At 42.4% G+C, this 24,404-nt stretch overlaps 1 protein-coding gene across 1 annotated transcript in view; it reads right to left on the bottom strand.

Annotated features, from left to right (window-relative positions):
* Positions 1 to 24,404, bottom strand: part of LOC126100976 (lysosome membrane protein 2-like) — a 348,747-nt gene that overhangs the window by 60,818 nt on the left and 263,525 nt on the right. Inside the window, exon 7 of the mRNA XM_049911640.1 lies at positions 4,880 to 5,131. Coding sequence (XP_049767597.1) covers positions 4,880 to 5,131 — 252 coding nt within the window. The remainder of the gene's footprint in view (positions 1 to 4,879; positions 5,132 to 24,404) is intronic.

Here is a 24,404-nt window from a genome sequence, read left to right as displayed (position 1 = left end):
GTTAGAGACTAACATCAGCAAACATCAGTTCGGAATCTGACAGCGTGGGAGATCTGGTGCCTCCAAGGTCGACTTAGTAGCCTTCTCCCGTAGATTTAATCTTTCTCCCTTTCACAACGTTTGGTGGCAGAGAATCCTCCTCCTCCTCGTACTGCTTTATTTCACGTTTGAAGCACATCTCCTGTTACGGTACTGCATCCCCCTTGTGCGGTCTTCCTACATTTTTCTTCCAGTGCGTTTATAATTCAAAGGATTTACTGTGAATCTGTAAGTGTTCTTTCAGTTTTCTCCTCTTTTCCATTTTTTTCGTTTAGATTGTGTGTTCCTATATCTTTCCTCATATTCAAGTCTTTTTCCATTTTCCACTCTTCTTAGAAATCTCATTTATTGAGCCTGTATTACTTCATTGGGGGCTTCGTCTTGTGCGTGCTTCTTCCGTAAATAAGGATTGGTACTGCTATTGTTTTATGGAACTTCAGCTGTGCTCTTTTTCTGGATTATTCTGCAACCTTTTTACTATGGTTCCACATATGATAGCAAATTAATGTAGTTATTGGTCGAAGTGATGGTTACATTAGTAAGTGGTGAGGCATCCTAGATATTGAAAATGTTTCACTTGTTCCAATGTTATGCTATTCAAGGCTACTTTATATCTTTCTCCTTGACTGCCCTGAAATGCCACCACTTTCTTTTCATCTGCAGGCAATGTTACGTTGTCTTTATTTGTGTTTATTAGCTTTTTTGATAGACTTCCCTTCGCCATAACAAATTCGGTGTTTCTGTATAGACTTTTTCTGTATTCACAGTATGAAATGCTTTCTCAAAATCCACAAGAAGAAGATTTTTTTTTTGTTATGGTTTTAGGGCGCAAAACTGCTAAGGTCATTAGCGCCCGACAAGAGGAAGATGGTTTCCCTACTGAAATATAGTCTCTTTTCTATAACTTGTTGCATTGTAGAAACACTAAATAGCGGATTGTTTTATAAAACCTGATTTTCAATGACATTTTTAAGTCCTGCTTTCAGGCTTTTGGCAAATAATTTATAGGCTGAATCATGGAGGGTTATACCTATATAGCTGCTGCATTTATTTTTATCGCCCATTTTAAAGACCTATTACTTTGACTCTCAGCCAGTCTTTTGGTACCTTCGTTTCTCTCCAACATTAATTATGTGAAGAAATCTTAAATGTAGAAATTATCCTTCATATTTCCATAGTTCCATATTAATACCATCTAAACCAGTGTGGCTTTTTTTTTTTACCTTGTGAGTGCTTATCAGCTGTGGGCGCAGAAACGGAAATAGAGCGAGCAGTCCTAAGACCCAGTGTCCGTGGCTCCTTTAGCCACTGGATCGTGTCGGGATGCTGATCTGTGTATTTCTGGTGAGATGGTTCCTGAGAGAGAGCCCTGTGCCGATAGACATTTGAGTAAAATATTGCTTCCTAAGCCCAGTGCTGTCAGTAGTTCCTGAAGACACTGCTGCAGCAACAACGGGAAGTGAAAGCCAATCGCCGGACCGGTGGTCAGCGTCTAGCGAGTAAATACGCCAGGATACTGTCGACGGCCTGGCCACAGCCGGTATCGTTGAGACTGGACGCCAACGAATTGTGTTTTTTCAGAGACTGGATTTTGTGTTCCTGTATTAATGCAGCACACTTCGGGGATCAGGGAGCTTGGTTCTTCACAGAACTGATACAGACTGGTGGTAGCACACATGGTGAATTTCTTTAAGTGGCTGAGCCCAGTCGGGTCGAATGTACACTGGGGAGACAATCACAAGGCGCTGGCATTTGAAGCACCATAACTGGGGCTTCCTAATCGCATCGGTATACCTCGATCTCGATCCTTTATCTAAGAAGATAACCCTCACAAGCGAATATGAATCCGACTGCGCGAATCTTACTGTCTAGCGGACCTCGTCGAACACGACGTACAAATTGGATGTGTCGCCTCTACACTACAAGTGTTAATGTTGTAGTTCGTCCGTTTTCAGCAACAGGTACCGGTGAAAAATTAATCCTTCTACATTATGGGGTGTGATGGTAAAATGAACACAACAAAGTTGTTTACTAGAGAGCAATACCTCTCACTAGATGGGTTTCTTGTCTCGGTTAAAATTAAACCACTTCGTAATTTACGAAAGGATGAAGGGAGTTCGACAAATATCTCCACAAAGAACGTTGTATTAGTAGAGAGAAATGACCTATCTGTTTGGGTGCAAACCAGAAACTGAGGAGAGTAAATGTCTGCAAATTACTTAGTTGTTGTTCTCTCCCATGACGTGGCGAAGGAGGCGAAGTTCCTAGGGTTGCAACGATCTGCACTGCGTTACGGACTGTCAGATGAGACTGCTCGAGAGTCTCACGTACTGGCTGATTAAATTTGGTCATTAAATGATTAAACATCCACCATGATGCCGCCTACTCCGAGCAGACACTACTAAGCCAAAACAAAGAGTCCACCCAACATGATTGCCATTGCCCAGACCCCCAAACGGATACGCATTTATCCCTTGGCATGCAGGTGGGCGGGAGGGGGGGGAGGGGGAGGGGGAGGAGAAGAGCATCAGTAGTGTGACGTCTACACGTTCAGGGGACTATCGCGCTGATGGTAACATGGCAACTAGCACTACCACAAACTGGTGAATTGGCTACCAGATTAGGTATTGGACATGCACATACTGCAAAACTATTTTGAAAATGTATAGGTCCAACCCACATGTGAGGACCGAAGGTGTGAATATATTCTTGTGGTAGTCATCAGTCAGAAGACTGGTTTGATGGAGCTCTTCTAGCTATTCTTTCCTGTGCAAGCCCGTTCATCTCCGAGTAGCTATTGCAACTTACTGTATTCAGCTCTGTCTCTCTCCTCTACGATTTTTACCGCCCCTCACCTCACCCTATATATATATATATATATATATATATCTCTCTGACACGCAAACACGCAAACACGCAAACACGCAAACACGCAAACACGCAAACACGCAAACACGCAAACACGCAAACACGCAAACACGCAAACACGCAAACACGCAAACACGCAAACACGCAAACACGCAAACACGCAAACACGCAAACACGCAAACACGCAAACACGCAAACACGCAAACACGCAAACACGCAAACACGCAAACACGCAAACACGCAAACACGCAAACACGCAAACACGCAAACACGCAAACACGCAAACACGCAAACACGCAAACACGCAAACACGCAAACACGCAAACACGCAAACACGCAAACACGCAAACACGCAAACACGCAAACACGCAAACACGCAAACACGCAAACACGCAAACACGCAAACACGCAAACACGCAAACACGCAAACACGCAAACACGCAAACACGCAAACACGCAAACACGCAAACACGCAAACACGCAAACACGCAAACACGCAAACACGCAAACACGCAAACACGCAAACACGCAAACACGCAAACACGCAAACACGCAAACACGCAAACACGCAAACACGCAAACACGCAAACACGCAAACACGCAAACACGCAAACACGCAAACACGCAAACACGCAAACACGCAAACACGCAAACACGCAAACACGCAAACACGCAAACACGCAAACACGCAAACACGCAAACACGCAAACACGCAAACACGCAAACACGCAAACACGCAAACACGCAAACACGCAAACACGCAAACACGCAAACACGCAAACACGCAAACACGCAAACACGCAAACACGCAAACACGCAAACACGCAAACACGCAAACACGCAAACACGCAAACACGCAAACACGCAAACACGCAAACACGCAAACACGCAAACACGCAAACACGCAAACACGCAAACACGCAAACACGCAAACACGCAAACACGCAAACACGCAAACACGCAAACACGCAAACACGCAAACACGCAAACACGCAAACACGCAAACACGCAAACACGCAAACACGCAAACACGCAAACACGCAAACACGCAAACACGCAAACACGCAAACACGCAAACACGCAAACACGCAAACACGCAAACACGCAAACACGCAAACACGCAAACACGCAAACACGCAAACACGCAAACACGCAAACACGCAAACACGCAAACACGCAAACACGCAAACACGCAAACACGCAAACACGCAAACACGCAAACACGCAAACACGCAAACACGCAAACACGCAAACACGCAAACACGCAAACACGCAAACACGCAAACACGCAAACACGCAAACACGCAAACACGCAAACACGCAAACACGCAAACACGCAAACACGCAAACACGCAAACACGCAAACACGCAAACACGCAAACACGCAAACACGCAAACACGCAAACACGCAAACACGCAAACACGCAAACACGCAAACACGCAAACACGCAAACACGCAAACACGCAAACACGCAAACACGCAAACACGCAAACACGCAAACACGCAAACACGCAAACACGCAAACACGCAAACACGCAAACACGCAAACACGCAAACACGCAAACACGCAAACACGCAAACACGCAAACACACTCCCTTGATGTCTCAGAAAGTGGCCTATCAACCCATCCCTTCTGCTAGTCAGATTTTTCCACAAATTTCTCTTCTCTCCGATTCCGGTACAACATGGTGTCCGGTACCAGCATAGGTTGATGTCAAAAATAAGTCGTCCAGGATATGTGGTATAAAATCAAGGGACCAAGTTGGAAAAGACCATATCAACGTAATAACAGTGACCTAGGTTGCCAGTGGAGAATATGTCTTTAAGAATAAGTCGGAGAAAAGAGACAATTAGCAAACAAAATTACGGCATGAATGGCAAACAAGAACAGCAGAGGCTTTGAGCTCGATGCTCGCCATAGGTGTGTAATCGGATGCTAGTTGTGAGCCCCATTGGGACTGAGGACTCACCTTGACAGTGGTGTTGTAGACGAGCAGCGTGCGGCGGCAAGTCTCCCTCAGGTAGACCCAGAGGGTGCCGCCTGGGCGGACCAGCTCCGGCGGGAAGCGGGAGCCGTCGCTGCCCCGGATCTCGTTGCACTCTCCCCAGTAGTAGTTCACCTGCGGCTCGCCATTGTAGGCCGCATAGTAGCCCAGCTTTGACAGCCCGTGCTCCCCAACGCCACTGTACACCGTCCACACATCTTCAGATATGCCTTGTTTCTGTGAACAAACGAGAAGGCAACGTCACAGGATGACTAGTGTGTAACTGCATTACGTTCAACGTTGGACATAAGAGGAGAATGTAAGAATGCTGACAGAAGTTCTTTTAACACTGGAATCCATTTGTTCATTTCTGCAGCCACTGTTGTTAACTTTCTCAAACACATCCAAACAAGCAATTTTTTTTTCATGGGGAAGATGCTAGAGTGAAGGAGTGTTACGGCATCAATAGATTAGAAAGTGACTTAATTGTCATGTATGTTCAAAATATATCTTACAGCGGTTACTGTCGTACTCGTTTGATTTCATCCTTTATTATTAATTCAAAAATCCTGGACGTGTTCGCATTTAACAACCATTTGGAGCAATATTAACCAGGAGAAGCCAAATGCTAACGTAAAAGTTAGTGCCAGAGAATACAAGGTACCATTCCCTAACTATCTCTGCCATTCCATTCCCATACAGCGCATGGGAAAAACAAACCTTAATTATTTCGGGATAACGGTTATTTATCTTTATAATTGGGATATCCAATGGGAGACATTCGAAGGGGAACATAGTAGACACACTCTGGTAAGGTTTCTTCGAAAGGAAAAACTTTTGTTCAGAGACTGCCATCCCATTTCCGATCTGATTTTTTTTTTTTTCGATTGCTTCTGTCAGTCCCAGCTGGTAAGTACGGCAATAATCGAGAAGACGGCAGACGGGCGTAGGGCAGGCAGTCCCTTTAGTGGAACTGTTGCACATTGTGTTTTGCAGGTAGAATGCATCCTTTGTTCGCTTTCGCAAGAATGTGTTTCCAAATTAATTGCATTCGCTAAGATATTTTGTTGCATCGAAAACCTGTTATGGATGCTCTAATTTTCTGTTGTCCAGGGTCTGTTCACCAATTTGCAAACATGAGATACCTCGTCTTAATGATTCTGTGATTTATTTTGATCACCTGTTGAGTTCGCTAGAAGACTAAAAGGTAAACAACAAGATCGTTCAAACAGACCAAGAGGGCTGCTCAAACCGATTCTTAGATCATTTAAGCAAATAAACCAAGGGTTAACGGTTTCCTAGTGAACTAGACCTCACGATACCGCACTGAGTCAACCTGAAGTTCTCCCACTTCCATTTCAGTAGCATATTCTCAGATGATGATGATGATGTGTTTAAAGAAACTAAACTACTGTGTTATCAGTCCCTCCATTTAGTGAGAGACAGACCTAAGAAGGTAAAAAGCTAAAGAAATGAGGACTCGGCTGCTCCAACTATACAGGGTGTTACAAAAAGGTACGGCCAAACTTTCAGGAAACATTCCTCACACACAAAGAAAGAAAATATGTTATGTGGACATGTGTCCGGAAACGCTTACTTTCCATGTTAGAGCTCATTTTATTACTTCTCTTCAAATCACATTAATCATGGAATGGAAACACACAGCAACAGAACGTACCAGCGTGACATCAAACACTTTGTTACAGGAAATGTTCAAAATGTCCTCCGTTAGCGAGGATACATGCATCCACCCTCCGTCGCATGGAATCCCTGATGCGGTGATGCAGCGCTGGAGAATGGCGTATTGTATCACAGCCGTCCACAATACGAGCACGAAGAGTCTCTACATTTGGTACCGGGGTTGCGTAGACAAGAGCTTTCAAATGCCCCCATAAATGAAAGTCAAGAGGGTTGAGGTCAGGAGAGCGTGGAGGCCATGGAATTGGTCCGCCTCTACCAATCCATCGGTCACCGAATCTGTTGTTGAGAAGCGTACGAAAACTTCGACTGAAATGTGCAGGAGCTCCATCGTGCATTAACCACGTGTCGTACTTGTAAAGGCACATGTTCTAGCAGCACAGGTAGAATATCCCGTATGAAATCATGGCGGTGAATCGAGGAAGTACGGTACATACTGACGAAGCTAAAATGAGCTCTAACATGGAAATTAAGCGTTTCCGGACACATGTCCAGATAACATTTCTTTATTTGTGCGTGAGGAATGTTTCCTGAAAGTTTAGCCGTACCTTTTTGTAACACCCTGTATAAGCACGTCAAAGAGTTTAACAAAGGGCATGAGAATTTTAATACGGCAGGCGAAAGAAAATTGATACAGCTCACGCACCATCGTGCACGAGAGGCTCTAAAGGCACAACAAGGTGAGGGGGAGGGGATGGGGGGGGGGAAGAAAGTAATCTGCAGTCGCATAGTGGGGTACTCGCCGTTGGCGGAGGCTGTCTCCCGCAACCACCCCTAGCACTAAAAGTGTGTGTGTGTGGGGGGGGGATTACAGTTTAGTGTAAAACACGCTTTCCCTCAGAAAATGCAACACTTTGGTATACGCTGTCTCATCATCCGGAAGCATCTGAGGTTGACAACCTCAGAGGGTGGCGCAGATCGGCCAGCAGGGCGCACTCAACAAGAAAGTGCGCTATCGTCAGCGACTACCGCAGCTGCTGTGAGGAGGATCCTCACGACGCAGGAGGAACTCGTGGGTGAGTGTCTTGTGGCCAATGCATATTAGGCATAACACGAGGGCATCTTTCTGCAAAGATGTATGCCACACCTTTGTGGACCCCTTAATCGCGCTTAGCTTCTGTGTTATCTTCGGTAGCTCGTTCAGATTCTTTTCCGTTACAGCTACGAAAAGTTGGAGCTCCGACACTGATGTTTTCTTTGTGAGACCTTTCTCCAGCATTTAGATTATTGTTACCTTTCAGGCAACGTGTGACGTTTAAAAGATAGAATAATTTCGATGGTCCATCGTCCATCAATCCATCGTCCATCAATCCATCGTCCATCAATCCATCAATCCATCGTCCATCAATCCATCGTCCATCAATCCATCGTCCATCAATCCATCGTCCATCAATCCATCGTCCATCAATCCATCGTCCATCAATCCATCGTCCATCAATCCATCGTCCATCAATCCATCGTCCATCAATCCATCGTCCATCAATCCATCGTCCATCAATCCATCGTCCATCAATCCATCGTCCATCAATCCATCGTCCATCAATCCATCGTCCATCAATCCATCGTCCATCAATCCATCGTCCATCAATCCATCGTCCATCAATCCATCGTCCATCAATCCATCGTCCATCAATCCATCGTCCATCAATCCATCGTCCATCAATCCATCGTCCATCAATCCATCGTCCATCAATCCATCGTCCATCAATCCATCGTCCATCAATCCATCGTCCATCAATCCATCGTCCATCAATCCATCGTCCATCAATCCATCGTCCATCAATCCATCGTCCATCAATCCATCGTCCATCAATCCATCGTCCATCAATCCATCGTCCATCAATCCATCGTCCATCAATCCATCGTCCATCAATCCATCGTCCATCAATCCATCGTCCATCAATCCATCGTCCATCAATCCATCGTCCATCAATCCATCGTCCATCAATCCATCGTCCATCAATCCATCGTCCATCAATCCATCGTCCATCAATCCATCGTCCATCAATCCATCGTCCATCAATCCATCGTCCATCAATCCATCGTCCATCAATCCATCGTCCATCAATCCATCGTCCATCAATCCATCGTCCATCAATCCATCGTCCATCAATCCATCGTCCATCAATCCATCGTCCATCAATCCATCGTCCATCAATCCATCGTCCATCAATCCATCGTCCATCAATCCATCGTCCATCAATCCATCGTCCATCAATCCATCGTCCATCAATCCATCGTCCATCAATCCATCGTCCATCAATCCATCGTCCATCAATCCATCGTCGTCGTACCTATCTGTTACACGGCGGGTTTCATAAAATGTCTTACCCACCTCGCAGGACGCCAAGTTCTGTCTTTTCACCTTCCTAGCAGCACTGACTTCGGTTTGCATGCCTCGCGTCTTGTAAATCTGTCTCATAGATGTCATTCCGACTGGCTGCTTCTCCCTACAGGCGATGGATTCGACGTGCAGACGACAAACTGCGTGAAACTGAAGAGAACGAGTGGGAGAAAATCCACGTTTACGAAATGAAAGTATCAAAACATCGGGCGTCAATCCATTTTTATTCATTAAGTTTAGCAGTAATCAAGAAGTTCAAATAAGAGCCTGATTATATTCGTTCATTAAATCAAATTCTGCGGAAGCCAGCTATGTTCCGAGGACCGCAACAGGGAGTCTAGTAACTCACAGTACTACAGGGCGTTCAGAAACTTCACCAACGCACTGTTCAACAGGACTAACGATTTTCGGTAACCCATTACACTATACTAGGCAACGGCCTTGCCGCAGTGGATACACCGGCTCCCGTGAGATCACCGAAATTACGCGCTGTCGGGCGTGGTCGACACTTGGATTGGTGACCATCCAGGCCGCCATGCACTGTTGTCATTTTTCGGGGTGCACTCAGCCACGTGATGCCAATTTAGGAGCTACTCGACCGAATAGTAGCGGCTTCGGTCAAGAATACCGTCATAACGACCGGGAGAATGGTGTGCTGACCCCACGCCCCTCCTATCCGCATCCTCCACTGCGGATGACGCGGCGGTCGGATGGTCCCGGTAGGCCACTCGTGGCCTGACGACTGAATGCTTTTCTTTCATTACACTATACTGTACCGTCCAAAGAGCGTGTTGCGTTTGTTCGCACCTGATACAAAACTTCTCGCGAGTTGTTACATAAACTTTTTCCGAGGCACTGTTAATTGTGACACGATTATCGGCATCGTATTCCACTTGACCGTCCTGACACTTGTTGCCTCTCCTGTATCCAGTAGAGGATCCGTCATAAGTTAAAGTAATTCTGATGCCTGCTTTTTCAGTGTGCGCTTGATCCTTCGTCTTGCACCAGTAACGTCTAAGTTAAAATGTTGGACTCTTTTACGTTAGTTAGTAACTTCATTAATTATATCAGTGTAGCTAGTGTTGGTGTGGCAGGTGCAGCATTACAGTCTACAGATAATGAATAATAACTAACAGCGTATTACTGCTTCGCTCCACACAAATTACGTGATCCTGGTTATCTATACGTTACTCTAGCATGATAAAGTCACCGCCAGCAAGCGCTTTCCCACGTTCTCAAAGTATCTGCCGCACAATCAATGAACGATACTCACTCCCTATCTAGCTGCTACCGAATGATGTTCTCCGGCTGATAGCAAGCGGAAGTAAAATAAAAAAGTAATGTGGGCGAAACATGCAGCAGTACAGCCACAAACTCAGAACAGTTGACAACGTCCATCAAGTTCACTCGAACCGTCATGTACCAGTGTAGCCACCGTCGTGTGTTGCAGTCTCTTGTTCAGCTGGTCCTATAGTCGGCCATGTATCAGACGTTCGCACACGGAATCCTGTCACCTGCGCTGCAGATGGTGAATTACGGCTTCGTTTTGAAAGCGAGACGGGTAGTCTTTACCAATCATTCCCGATCCCTAGTGACACACGTCGTAGGAACAGACGTGATACACTTCTTTACCTCAGTTTTTGATTCAAAGGTATATGGAATTTTTACACTAAGATGAAAAATGAGCAGGGATAATGAAACGAAGACCAACGCGTCCTCATCACTTTCGTAGTAACTGCGATACAGTCATCAACCTACTATATTGTAACTACGTTAATTTTGCAGCAGACTAGTAGAACCTTGAAAAAGGTCAATGCAATAACCGTTTTGTAGGTCTGACGAACTGCAGAGTAGAAAAATTAAATATGGAATTCCTGTGCTGTTTTTGCGGCAGTTCGATTGCTGCGATATTCGTAAACGTACTGTACTTTCTGTTCTCCGTGGAGTGTGGCGTGAACATCAATTATCGCTTGCCTCAGCTTTGTTAGTTTCCGCTACAGTATCGTTAGCAACAGGGCGGGTTGCTTACCATTCTCTTTGAAATGAGAGTTTTAACTGCAATTTGATTTCTTATTTGAATTCTAGATACTGACTTTTCACTGTCCGACTTTTTGCTCTACTTATTGCCACTTCGTAATATGCGTCTCTAAGTTTGTCATTATTGTGCTCCTTTTAATATATTTTGATTTATAATTTTGATATTTTGATTCAGTTTAGGAGTTGATAATAATTTGTGAATTCTCATAAAGAGAGAATGGCGCAACGTTTCATTTATTGATGATGGCGGATCCTCCCCCCATCCCGGTCCACCGGCCCTCTGACACAGACGAGGCAACGACTGATGTCACACTTCGATATCAAATTAACTAATTAAATAAATTGATTAACTATAGCCTCACACCTCCCCCACTTTGAAAAATGTCGGGAATTAAAAAACGGCAGGAAAATCAAATTTTTGTGGTAAATTCGAATGCTAATTACATCGCGTAGGAGATAATAATAATACCCGTGGAGGCCCGGGAAAAGAATAGGCCTCCGGTATGTTCTGCCAGTCGTAAAAGGCGACGAAAATAACAAACCACTAATAGGGTTTACAATTTGTACAGAAACCAGATGGCAGTTTTAAGAGTCGAGGGACATGAAAGGGAAGCAGTGGTTAGGAAGGGAGTGAGACAGGGTTGTAGCCTATCCCCGATGTTATTCAATCTGTATATTGAGCAAGCAGTAAAGGAAACAAAAGAAAAATTCGGAGTAGGTATTAAAATCCATGGAGAAGAAATAAAAATGTTGAGGTTCGCCGATGACATTGTAATTCTGTCTGAGACAGCGAAGAACTTGGAAGAGCAGTTGAACGGAATGGATAGCGTCTTGAAAGGGGGATATAAGATGAACATCAACAAAAGCAAAACGAGGATAAGGGAATGTAGTCGAATTAAGTCGGCTGATGCTGAGGGAATGAGATTAGGAAATGAGACAAATTAGTAAAGGAGTTTTGCTGTTTGGGGAGCAAAATAACTGATGATGGTCGAAGTAGAGAGGATATAAAATGTAGACTGGCAATGGCAAGGAAAGCGTTTCTGAAGAAGAGAAATTTGTTAACATCGAGTATAGATTTAAGTGTCAGGAAGTCATTTCTGAAAGTATTTGTATGGAGTGTAGCCATGTATGGAAGTGAAACATGGACGTTAAATAGTTTGGACATGAAGAGAATAGAAGCTTTCGAAATGTGGTGCTACAGAAGAATGCTGAAGTTTAGATGGGTAGATCACATAACTAATGAGGAAGTATTGAATAGAATTGGGGAGAAGAGAAGTTTGTGGCACAACTTGACCAGAAGAAGGGATCGGTTGGTAGGACATGTTCTCAGGCACCAAGGGAGCACCAATTTAGTATTGGAGGGTAGCGTGGAGGGTAAAAATCGTAGAGGGAGACCAAGAGATGAATACACTAAGCAGATTTAGAAGGATGTAGGTTGCAGTAGGTACTGGGAGATGATGAAGCTTGCACAGGATAGAGTAGAATGGAGAGCTGCATCAAACCAGTCTCAGGACTGAAAACAACAACAACAACAACAACAACAACAACAACAACAACAAAAACAACAGGGCTAACCCCCTTTTAGTGTGATTAAGTTGGTTCAGGACAGAACTAAAGAGGCCTCGGACAATCGCCGTCATGGTCGAGGACGACACTTGAACCTTATGCCCGCCCACAATGGTAACGACACTGCTAGCCAACTGGAAAATGATTTAAATCCGAATAGAGGTGTTTTGCAGGATATGCTTCCTGCAACCACCCTAGAAGGAAAACAAAGACAGAGGATGAGATGGTCAGATAAAGTTAATCGACACCTCATGTTCTGTTATTACCAAGCAACAAACCTAGGAACCAACACAACTGGATACAGATCACAAGAATGCACAACATTTATTACCAGATACCCAGAATTAAAATTTTTAACAGAACGACTAGCTGATCAGATCCGTGTAATAATCAAAAATAACAGGATACCACAGTCAGAATTAGAAAACATCAAACAACAAGTACAACAAATACTGGAACAAAATAATGTGCAATCAGAAGAAGAAGAAGAAAATACAGTGATGGACTCAAACATCCCAGAGCAAACAAACAACGAACAACACGCATCAATTAAACAATCAGAGGAAAACGAAATATTAAGACGGCCACCAGAACTAGCACAAATAGAACATTAAGCGACACACATGTTAGATATAGAAGAAAAATTTCAGCTGGCATGCCTAGAATACAAAGACACTTATACAGACATTAGACCATTCTTGCATAGACCACCAAATAACCCACAAGTCGAAACAACAATAACTATCAACACAATCATACACAACAAAATAAATGAAAATGCAACTATGGAAGAGTTACAACTACTGGTTTACATAGGAGCACTCACAACACTAAATATACACACTAGGCAGAGATCAGAACCAACCAAAACACAGAAGAAACCCACAAAAGCAGCATGGTAACAGAGGCTACAGATCAGAATAGGAAAACTGAGAAGAGACATCAGGGAGCTAACACAATTTATAAGAAATGAAATATCAGACAAAAAAAGAAAAAGGCTAGGTAAAATATCACAAGAAGAAGCGAAAGAGCGATTAGATGAAAAGAAGCAGAAATTACAAGCATTGGCCAAACGACTTAGAAGATACAAAAAAAGTGAAAATAGAAGGAAACAAAACCAAACATTCAACACAAACCAAAAGAGATTTTACCAAACAATGGATAACACACACATTAAAATAGACAATCCACCAAACATAACAGACATGGAACACTTCTGGAGCAGCATATGGTCAAACCCGGTACAACATAACAGGCATGCACGGTGGATACAAGCAGAAACAGACACACACAAGATGATACCACAAATGCCTGAAGTGATAATTTTGCAATATGAAGTCACCCGAGCAATTAATTCTACACACAATTGGAAAGCCCCTGGAAATGATAAATAGCAAATTTCTGGCTAAAGAATTTCACCTCAACACATTCACATATAACTAAATTATTTAACAGTTACATTGCAGACCCATACACATTCCCTGATACACTTACACATGGAATAACTTATCTGAAACCTAAAGATCAAGCAGACACAGCAAACCCAGCTAAATATCGCCCCATAACATGCCTACCAACAATCTACAAAATATTAACTTCAGTCATTACACAGAAATTAATGACATTTACAACACGGAACAAAATTATAAATGAACAACAAAAAGGCTGTTGCAAAGGAGCACGAGGATGTAAAGAGCAACTGATAATAGATGCAGAGGTGACATATCAAGCTAAAACTAAACAAAGATCGCTACACTACACTTACATTGATTGATTACCAAAAAGCTTTTGATAGTGTACCCCACTCATGGTTACTACAAATATTGAAAATATACAAAGTAGATCCCAAATTGATACAGTTCCTAAACATAGTAATGAAAAATTGGAAAACTACACTTAATATCCAAACAAATTCAAATAATATCACATCACAGCCAGTACAGATTAAGCGTGGAATATACTAAGGAGATTCATTAAGTCCTTTCTGGTTCCGCCTTGCTCTGAACCCACTATCCAACATGCTAAATAATACAAATTATGGATTCAATATTACTGGAACATACCAACACAAAATGACATATTTGCTATACACGGATGATCTAAAACTACTGGCAGCAACAAGTCAGCGACTCAACCAATTACTAAAGATAACAGAAGTATTCAGCAATGATATAAATATGACTTTTGGAACAGACAAATTTAAGAAAAATAGCATAGTCAAGGGAAAACACACTAAACAAGAATATTACATATTGGATAACCACAGTGACTGTCCGCCCCCAGTGGCTGAGTGGTCAGTGCGACAGACTGTCAATCCAAAGGGCCCAGGTTCGATTCGCGGCTGGGTTGGACATTTCCGCTCAGGGAGTGGGTGTTGTGCTAATCATCATCATTTCATCCCCATCGACGCGCAAGTCGCCGCAGTGGTGTCAAATCGAAAGACTTGCAACAGGCGAGCGGTCTACCCGATGGGAGGCCCTCGTCACACGACATTTCATTTTCACCACAGTGACTGCATAGAAGCGATGGTTCGAATGGCTCTGAGCAGTATGGGACTTAACATCTATGGTCATCAGTCCCCTAGACCTTAGAACTACTTTAGCGTAACTAACCTGAGGACAGCGCACAACACCCAGTCATCACGAGGCAGAAAAGAACAATAGAAAATTAGAGCGATGGAAAAAGCAGATGCCTATAAATATCTAGGATACAGACAAAAAATAGGAATAGATACAAATATTAAAGAAGAACTAAAAATAATATAGACAAAGAATAACAAAATTACTGAAAACAGAATTGACAGCAAGAAACAAGACAAAAGCTATAAATACTTGTGCTATACCAATATTGACCTACTCATTTGGAGTAGTGAAATGGAGTAACACAGACCTAGAAGCACTCAATACACTTACATGATCACAATGCCACGAATATAGAATACATCACATACATTCAGCAACGGAAAGATTCACATTAAGCAGAAAGGAAGGAAGAAGGGGATTCATCGACATAAAAAACCTACCTTATGGACAGGTAGACAATTTAAGAAAATTCTTTCTAGAACGTGCAGAAACTAGCAAAATACACAAAGCAAACACTCATATAAATACATCAGCTACACCATTGCAATTTCATAACCACTTCGACAACCCTTTAGATCACATAACATCAACAGATACGAAGAAAGTAAATTGGAAAAAGAAAACACTACATGGCAAGCACCCATATATCTAACACAGCCACACATCGATCAAGACGCATCCAACACATGGCTATGAAAAGACAATATACACAGTGAGACGGAAGGATTCATGATTGCAATACAGGATCAAACAATAAACACCAGATATTACAGCAAGCATATTATTAAAGATCCCAATACCACAACAGATAAATCCAGACTTTGCAAACAACAAATAGAAACAGTAGATCACATCACAAGCGGATGTACAATACTAGCAAATACAGAATACCCCAGAAGACATGACAATGTAGCAAAAATAATACAACAACTTGCCATACAACGTAAACTAATAAAACAACACGTTCCCACATACAAGTTTGCACCACAAGATGTAGTGGAGAATGATGAATACATGAATACAAATTATACTGGAACATAACCATTATAACAGATAAAACAACACTACATAACAAACCTGACATCATACTCAGCAATAAACAGAAGAAATTAACACAACTAATCCAAATATCCATACCCCATACAACAAATATACAGAAGAAAACAGGAGAAAAAGTTGAAAAATACATCCAACTGGCTGAGGAAGTCAACGACATGTGGCATCAGGATAAAGTTGACATACCAATTATATTATCGACTACAGGAGTCGTACCACACAATATCCAGCAGTACATCAACGCAATACAGCTACATTCAAATGTATATATACAACTACAGAAATTTGTATGTATTGATACGTGTTCAATTACCCGAAAGTTCCTAAATGCAATGTAACTATACCTTACAGTTAAAAGGAAGTCACGCTTTATCAAGGTCCGCGTAACTTCCCATTTTTAACCAGACATAACGTCTGAGAAAGAAAAGAAATAATAATAATCTTTGGCAGTTTGCAGCCTCTGGCCGGGTCTGTATGGAACATAGGCCTCTCAATTGTCTTTCCACCAACTCTCCGTCTTCACCTTGGTCCAGTATTCTCCTTTCTTCTGTGCGTCTTCCTCTATTCCTTTCAGCCATCTGTCTCTCGGTCTTCCTCTTTATCTTTTTTCCTTCCAGTTTCATCTCGTGTATCCTGGTTATCTTCTTTTCCTCGATTCTCTTAACGTGTCCATACCATCTCAGCCTTGATTTCTCTATCTCCTCCTCTAATGGTTCCACCTTCATTAACCCTCTCTTCTTATTCCTTAATCTCTGTCTATCTTTGCCACTCAATACCATTTCTCAAGAATTTCATTTCACTAACTTGTACTTTTGTCTTTTCCTTACATAACCCAGGTTTATGATGCACATGTCAGGATTGGGACATGGTATGACCGGTATCTAACCTTTTTACTGATTTGGAGTAGATCCTTGCTCCGTATCAGGCTTCTAACATTCTTCCGAAATGCTTCTGCTGGCTAATCAACTACTAGAAAAAGAGGTATTTTAATCTTGGAATGGCCGTTTTGGCATAGCTCTTTGTTAATTAGACTTCTAGTATTTTGTAAGCTTAAAGTAAATCAACAAGATTAACGAGTGATCATTTCGAGGAGCGGCTCGTGGTTCAAATTCTGGGAAGGTCTCAGACATTTATCGATCGGAACTTAGACCTCGGGCTACGCTACATATCAACCTGTCACCACAACCCAGATTTCTCCAGGCGTTGGGGCAATATCACAATCTAGCCGAACGGTTACATCCTGTATCTTCATTCTGTCTCGTAATAAACTCACAAGTAACATCAAAAGCTAACTCCAAGATAAAGTATTTAGGTAACTTATGGATCCCAACGTCACGTTTCCCGAACAGTTTACCGCAACATATCGTACTAAAAGACGCGTTTTGGAGAGATCTTTAATCCGGGGTGTGTTAGCTTCGCTGCATGCTTGATTTTTCGGTGTTTCCATTTTGAAACTTGGGGCTTCAGTGTTTTGTACGCTCAAATCGCGGTATTTCGCGTGACGAAATGTGATGTTTCCACAACGTCACAGATCCTGTGCTGTGATTGGGTGACATCAGCAACGCGAGCAACAGCCATAGTAACATTTGCAAACTAATTCCAACGGCAGCTGCAATAACCAATGGCAGAAAAAAAACTGGCTAGAACACTACGAAAGCGATCATACTAAACTTAGATTAATGTCTCATAAAAGCGTAACAGATATAAAGAGGTATTCGATAGCGAAATTTCACCAAATTTGTTCATTCCCTTTCGATGTAAGCAATGGAACGTGAAAATTTTGTGCGTGTTGGTAAACCACCCGTAAGCTGAAATCCCAATGTCTTCCGGACGCCAGTAACAGAACTGGATAGCAGAGGTTTCGGGTCACTGTTTAGTCGGGGAACAGCTAAGCAGCATTTCTAGGCGCGGCCTTTAATTATTACCTGCTCGAAAAATATCGCGTGATATCACATATCAACTGTTTCAGAAACATTGACGGCATTGTTTTAGTCTGTGTGGTAAATACGCAAAATGCTTTCTGATGACTAATACGTTACTGAGTAATTTATTTTGAAACTTTTTAGGCGGCTCCGCCTCAGAGCCTTTAATTACGAGCCACACCTGATCATTTCTCATTGCATAACTTCGTAAATTTGGTTGGTTGGAAAATAAAATAAACGAAACGAAATTGTTCTTGTTTGCTTCAGTTTTTCACTAAATTTAGGTTGTGTTATTTCGAGAAACGTTCTATTTATGATCAGTATAAATATAAAAACACTTTTCAGAATTTATCCCTTCAGGAATGGCTACCGATTTCTTTAGTTAATACTATTTATTTTAGAACGAAAATGCATTAGGCAAGATTGTACTGGTTTCTGCCCCGTTGGAAATGCTGAAATGGTTGGTAATGGATAATATAAAGTTATCTTGTAGATATCTTTTTCTTCATAAGACCCACTAGACGCTTCAGATGAACACGATAATTTTTGTAACTGTATTGTATTGTATTAAACCGGGGACCTAGAAATGACGGAGAGGCTTCGTCCCGCCGCAGCCCTCAGTGGTTCACAGCCCCACAACAGGCCACAGCTGTCCATCCGCCCCACACAGAACCTAGGGTTATTGTGCAGTCCGACCCCCAGTAGCGCCGCCTCCTCCCCCCCCTCCCCCCGCTTTCTCCCTCTTCCGGGATCGTCTCGTACCAGACGAGTGTAACCCCGAATGGTGGAGTAATTATGGTGTACACATACGTGAAAACAACGTTTGCACGGCAATCACCGACACAGTAACTGAGCAGGAATAAGGAAAACCAGCCCGCATTCGCCGAGGTAGATGGAAAAACGCCTTAAAAACCACCCACAGGCTGGCCAACACACCGGACCTCTACACCAATCCGCCGGGCGGTCCCCGGCACGCCTTCGCGCTCGGGAAGCAGCCGGCTAGACCGCGCAACTAGTCGGGGGAGCTATCATTGTAATACTTTCAACACGGTTAATTTTCCTTGAATATTAGTAACATTAAACTTAACCCGCCAGGTTAGCCGAGAGCACTAACGCGCTGCTTCCTGGACTCGGGTAGGCGCGCCGGCCCTGGATCGAATCAGCCCGGCGGATTAACGACGACGGCCGGTGTGCTCGGCAGCCTGGCTGTGGCTTTTAGGCGGTTTTCCACATCCTACTAGGTGAATACCGGGCTGGTCCCCACGTCCCGCCTCAGTTCCACTACTCGCAGACATTTGAAACACATTCACACTATTTCACGATTTACACTAGACACAGACAGCTGGGGTACACTACTTCCGTCCCGGGGCAGTATGGGGTGGCGGCAGGAAGGGCATCTGGCCACCTCTTAAAATTAACCATGCCAAATCCGTACTTAACCCTGCCGACACTGGGCACAATGCGGGATAAAGGCAATAGCAAAAGAAAGAAAGAAAGAAAGAAAGAAAGCTTAGTAACATTAAACATAATTTTAACTGAGAGTTTTATAAAGAATAAAAATCTCTAGTGTTAAAGTGTAACTTGCTAGATTATTCAAGTCCTTAGTTTACGCATCTGTAGTAGCTGAAGGTCGTAGCATGGCCATAAAAGTTAAGAGAAGTTAGTAGGAACTGTAGTAGTAAAAGACGAAAGAAAGATTTAACAAAAAGAAGCTACATATGACTTCCTAATAAAAGAGGTAATCACAGAACATTATACACTTTCACACACATTCACATTGTCGTAAATCCTACAACTATATTGATGCGGACAGCATTGCATGACGACAAAGTCGCGATGTGGTGTGGATTTACCACACCAGTCGTGATCGAAACTCTTTCTTCGAGGAAATGGGGGTGCTACTTTCTAAACCATCAGCATGAAGGGTGCAAGGTACGATGATATGTTACACAATCTTATCATCCCTAGCTTGGCTGACGAAAACGCGTTGGAAAGCAAAAATTTATGCAGTATGGCACTCCATATCGTATTGCTACATATTTGGGTGCTAGTGTGCCGAGCCGCCACTACCCTTAATCTTGGCCTCCCATGCGATTGTTGGTTGAGGGGTCCCCTGAACCTCACTGGGAATGCTAAAACACAACATCCGATGGCAGTTTATCACAATAAATACTGATATGCAATACAGAGCTGTCCGTAGCACACCCGCTTCTACAGGTTTTATTGATGAATGGCCTTTCTTATAGAAAACAGTCTTTGCTAGTAATCAATTGATACGGTAATTATGCTTTTGTTGGTCATTTTGCACACTTTTTGGTTTCAGTAAAGCCCCACGTCATTTCAGGCATGTGTGTCAATTTTTACCTCTGTACCTAAACCATTCCGTGAAGCATTGAACGTTCAAGTATTAATGGATTTCTTGGCCACCCTGTATTTGGAGAGTGCTAAAATTTTGGTGGTTGTAAGCGACTGGATATGTATTGTAGAAGAGACGGTGGAAAACAATACCGTAGTATGTGAATGGGATGAAATAACTGATGAAGTGAGGCTTTTGGACTTTCTTCACAGAAGGGCGCGAACCTATGAGTTTTCAAGAGGTCATAGGTACACAAGAACATGCAACTATAATTTAATGAGTATTAACTTCGATAGATTGTACGTCTACTTCAATACAGATACTCCGCATTCCACTACATGGTGCGTGGCGGAGGGTAACCTATACCACTATTAGTAATTTCCTTTCCTGTTCCACTTGCAAATACAGCGAGGGGTAAACGACTTCTATCTCATCTTCGTGGTTCTTACCTGCAATGAATGTCTGAGGCATTAGAATCTTTCTGCATTCAACTTCAAATGCCGGTTCTCTGAATTTTATCGGTAGTGTTCCTCGAAAAAGTGTGTCGCCTTCAATCCAGCGATTCCCATTTGAGTTCCCGAAACACGTCCCTAACATTTGCGTGTTACTCGAACTTACCACCAACAAATCTAATAGCCCGCCTCAGAACTGCTTCGATATCTCCGTTTAATACGACGTGATATGGATCTCAAATAGTCTAGCAGTATTCAAGAATAGGTCGCACAAGCGTCCTTTGTGGTGTCCCCTTTACAGGTGAACCATATTTTCCCAGAATTCTCCCAATAAACCAAAGTCGACCATTCGCCTTCCCTACTATGATACACATGCTCGTTCTATTTCATATCGCTTTGCAGCGTTATGCCCAGATATTTAAACGACGCGACTGTGTTAACCAGTAGACTAATAATGCTGTCTCTTAACGTAACAGGTTTTCTTTTCTTACTCACCAGTATTCATTTATATTTTCCCACTTTTAGAGCTAGTTGCATTCATCACGCCAGCTAGAGATTTGGTCTGTCACCTTGTATCTTCCTAGAAGCACTCAACTTCAACAGCTTACCATACACAAAAGCATCATCACTAAACAACCGCAGATTGCTGCCCACCCTGTCCTTGAAATCATTTATCTATGTAAGAAGAGCACCGGTACTATCACACTTCCATGGGGCACTCCTGAAGATACCATTGTCTCTGATGAACCCTCGCCGTCGAGGACAACAGACTGGGTTATATTACATAAGAGGTCTTCAGATCACTCAGATGTCTGCGAACCTGGATGCTCGTATTTTCTTGAGCAGCCTGTGTCAAACGCTTTCCGGAAATCTGTGCGCTTGCGTGCGCGCGCTTCGAAGGCACTGGACCAATTTCAACCAAACGTGGCACACACAATCCTTACTGTCTGTCACTGTGAGGCTAAGAACCACATGCCTATTATAGTTTAGGAGGTATGATGTCATACACCATAAAGAATGAAATGTGTGAAAAACTGCAACATCGAACATGACGTGTGGGTTTATTACATCTTTGCTGCTAATTCTATTTGGAATGTATTTCGCATACTGTATCCACATACGCCTTTGGACGTACTACACAAATGTATCACTGTACGATAAAGAGTTCAAGAGGTATGACGACTTAAACAGTGATGTATGAATAGTGCCACGTCGTGCATGATTTATTAATGCACTTCTTTACTACTAAGACACTTACAGTCGAGTCAATTTAAGGAAATCCGTGACCCGTGACAGTGCTTTTGAGCTCTTAACTGCTAAGAGCAAACGGTTGTACGTGAGAACAATAGCCTCTATAGAACTACGAACAGGCGTTGCCATTTGTGCGTTTACAAAGTCCCTCTTTGACATGTAACTAGGAATACGGTTTACAATCGAATTCTGAGTTAAAAATTTCAGAGAGTTTATATTTTGCATACTACGTTTCTTAATCTAGATACTGCACTTACACATTTGTTTACGATGCATAATTATGGTATAACTGTTTCATGATTACAAAGGCGTTTTCACGAATACATGAAAATGAAATTTTTCGATATTGTACTATTGGCGCAGTGTGTTTTTGTTTTCATTTTTAATAGAAAATTGGCAAAGCCTTTCTTTCAATGCTACCTTTGCAATGCTGGGTTTGTCAGCTAGTAAATATCTAACCAATTAAATGAATAAATAAATGAATATAAAAGCCTAATTGGTAAGTATCAATAATGGAGACCTTGTCTGTATTTTTACAAATCTGAAAATAAACTTATATATTCTGAAACAGAGCATGAAATGAAGTGAAAATTTAACTTAGTTTTGGTATCAGTAGACGGTTTACTGCACTTACCAAAATATGTTAATCGAAAATTTTTACAATATTGCTTCTCTTATAACAGTTTTCGGACATCTGAAATTACTACACATCTTGAGAGGTAGACATACGCAGATGAGGACATCCGTTGTTTGACGAGTATTTCCCTACGGCTTTATCTCTAGTGCCCACAAGTTAACGGAAAATATGAAGAACATACCAATCGGAGAAGTTATGTCGAATGTATACCAACTACGTAGAAATGTGTAACACACAGTAAAGAAGAAATAAAATAAGGAAAGAATGGACCACACGGGTAAGAACATGTTTTAGCTGAGAATATTTTAGAACTCTGTGAAATACACACACCAGTTCAGCGTAGTGCACATATTGGCAACATCGAGTGCGATTACTGGAAAAATTGTAAGGGTTGCTATGGAGTATGATGGTCATATAGGTGCTGTGATTAGTGACGCCATAGTCTGACCGCCGAGTCCTGGAGATCACCTCAGCCCCTGTCTTGTGCAATGTTCTGTGACGGGTCTACGTAGCTGTACGGTGTCAGCCGAGAAGCTGCTTGTATGTAAAAATAACCAGTGAAATGATTAGACAAGCCGCTGCTATGGCTTAGTTTATTCTTTTAGCCCTGCTTATTACGCAGTAATCTGGAGAGAAGCAATGGACTATTCTGAATAAAGATGATCAGAAATCGATTTTGTTTGGGGAATGGTTTGGCAAAGAATATTAATAGAGTATATCACATTACGACCAGTAGTAGATGAATCCTTCTGTCGGCCAACAGATGTACCTGTACAACTCTGTGGTAACTTCAAAGGGAACCTACGTTCGCTGACGTGTGTGTTTGCAAGTCATACCATATTGGATACTTCAGCCATAACAGCAATGAAAGTGTCAGCGAGCGAGACAAAACACCTTGAAAAAAAAAGCTTCAAAAGTTTTCCCTGAGAACTACCTACACCAGATAGTTTGCAACCATGCTTATATGGAAATTTGCTACTCAGATTAACAGAAAGAGGACCAGCTTACGAGGACAGATTCAGATTGCTATTTGTGGTCACTACGCAACAACAACAACAACAACGAGTATCGAGTTACTCATACATATGTCAGTAATGAGGAACTTGTAAACGCTTAGCAAATTAGGTAAGGATGAAAGAATCTTATTTCTCATATAGGAACCAGCCTCATTCCATGCGAGTCAAGAAAACTGAAAATCTAATGGAACTGTGGCTCAACAAAAACAGTTCAAGTTATAAAAATACGCACAGAACGGCTATGTATTGAAACTTTATTAACAATAACAGAAAACTGCTTAAAAAAGGCTCCTACTGTGAAACAGATACAAAATAAAATATAACTCCGTGGATGGCCGTATGGTTATTGCTAAGAGAATAGCAATGTGTGGAACCTTGCAGAAGCGCTGTAGTAAAATATCTACGCTCCTGCCCCCCAACCCTGAAGGAATTCTTGTGTTAATAGAGCTGCCAGTGGGACAAAAGTAATTGTCCACATAGATGTAGACATGATGCAAACTGAAGGAGGAAATAGCGAATAATAATCCTGAAGCCGTAGTTTTGTCTTTAAATGTTTCTTCGTAAAGAAAACTCTGAATGTTTCCTTTACACAA

The sequence above is a fragment of the Schistocerca cancellata genome, chromosome 9 (genome assembly GCF_023864275.1).
Source record: "Schistocerca cancellata isolate TAMUIC-IGC-003103 chromosome 9, iqSchCanc2.1, whole genome shotgun sequence".
NCBI lineage: Eukaryota > Metazoa > Arthropoda > Insecta > Orthoptera > Acrididae > Schistocerca > Schistocerca cancellata.
This window is presented reverse-complemented; position numbering and strand designations above follow the sequence as displayed.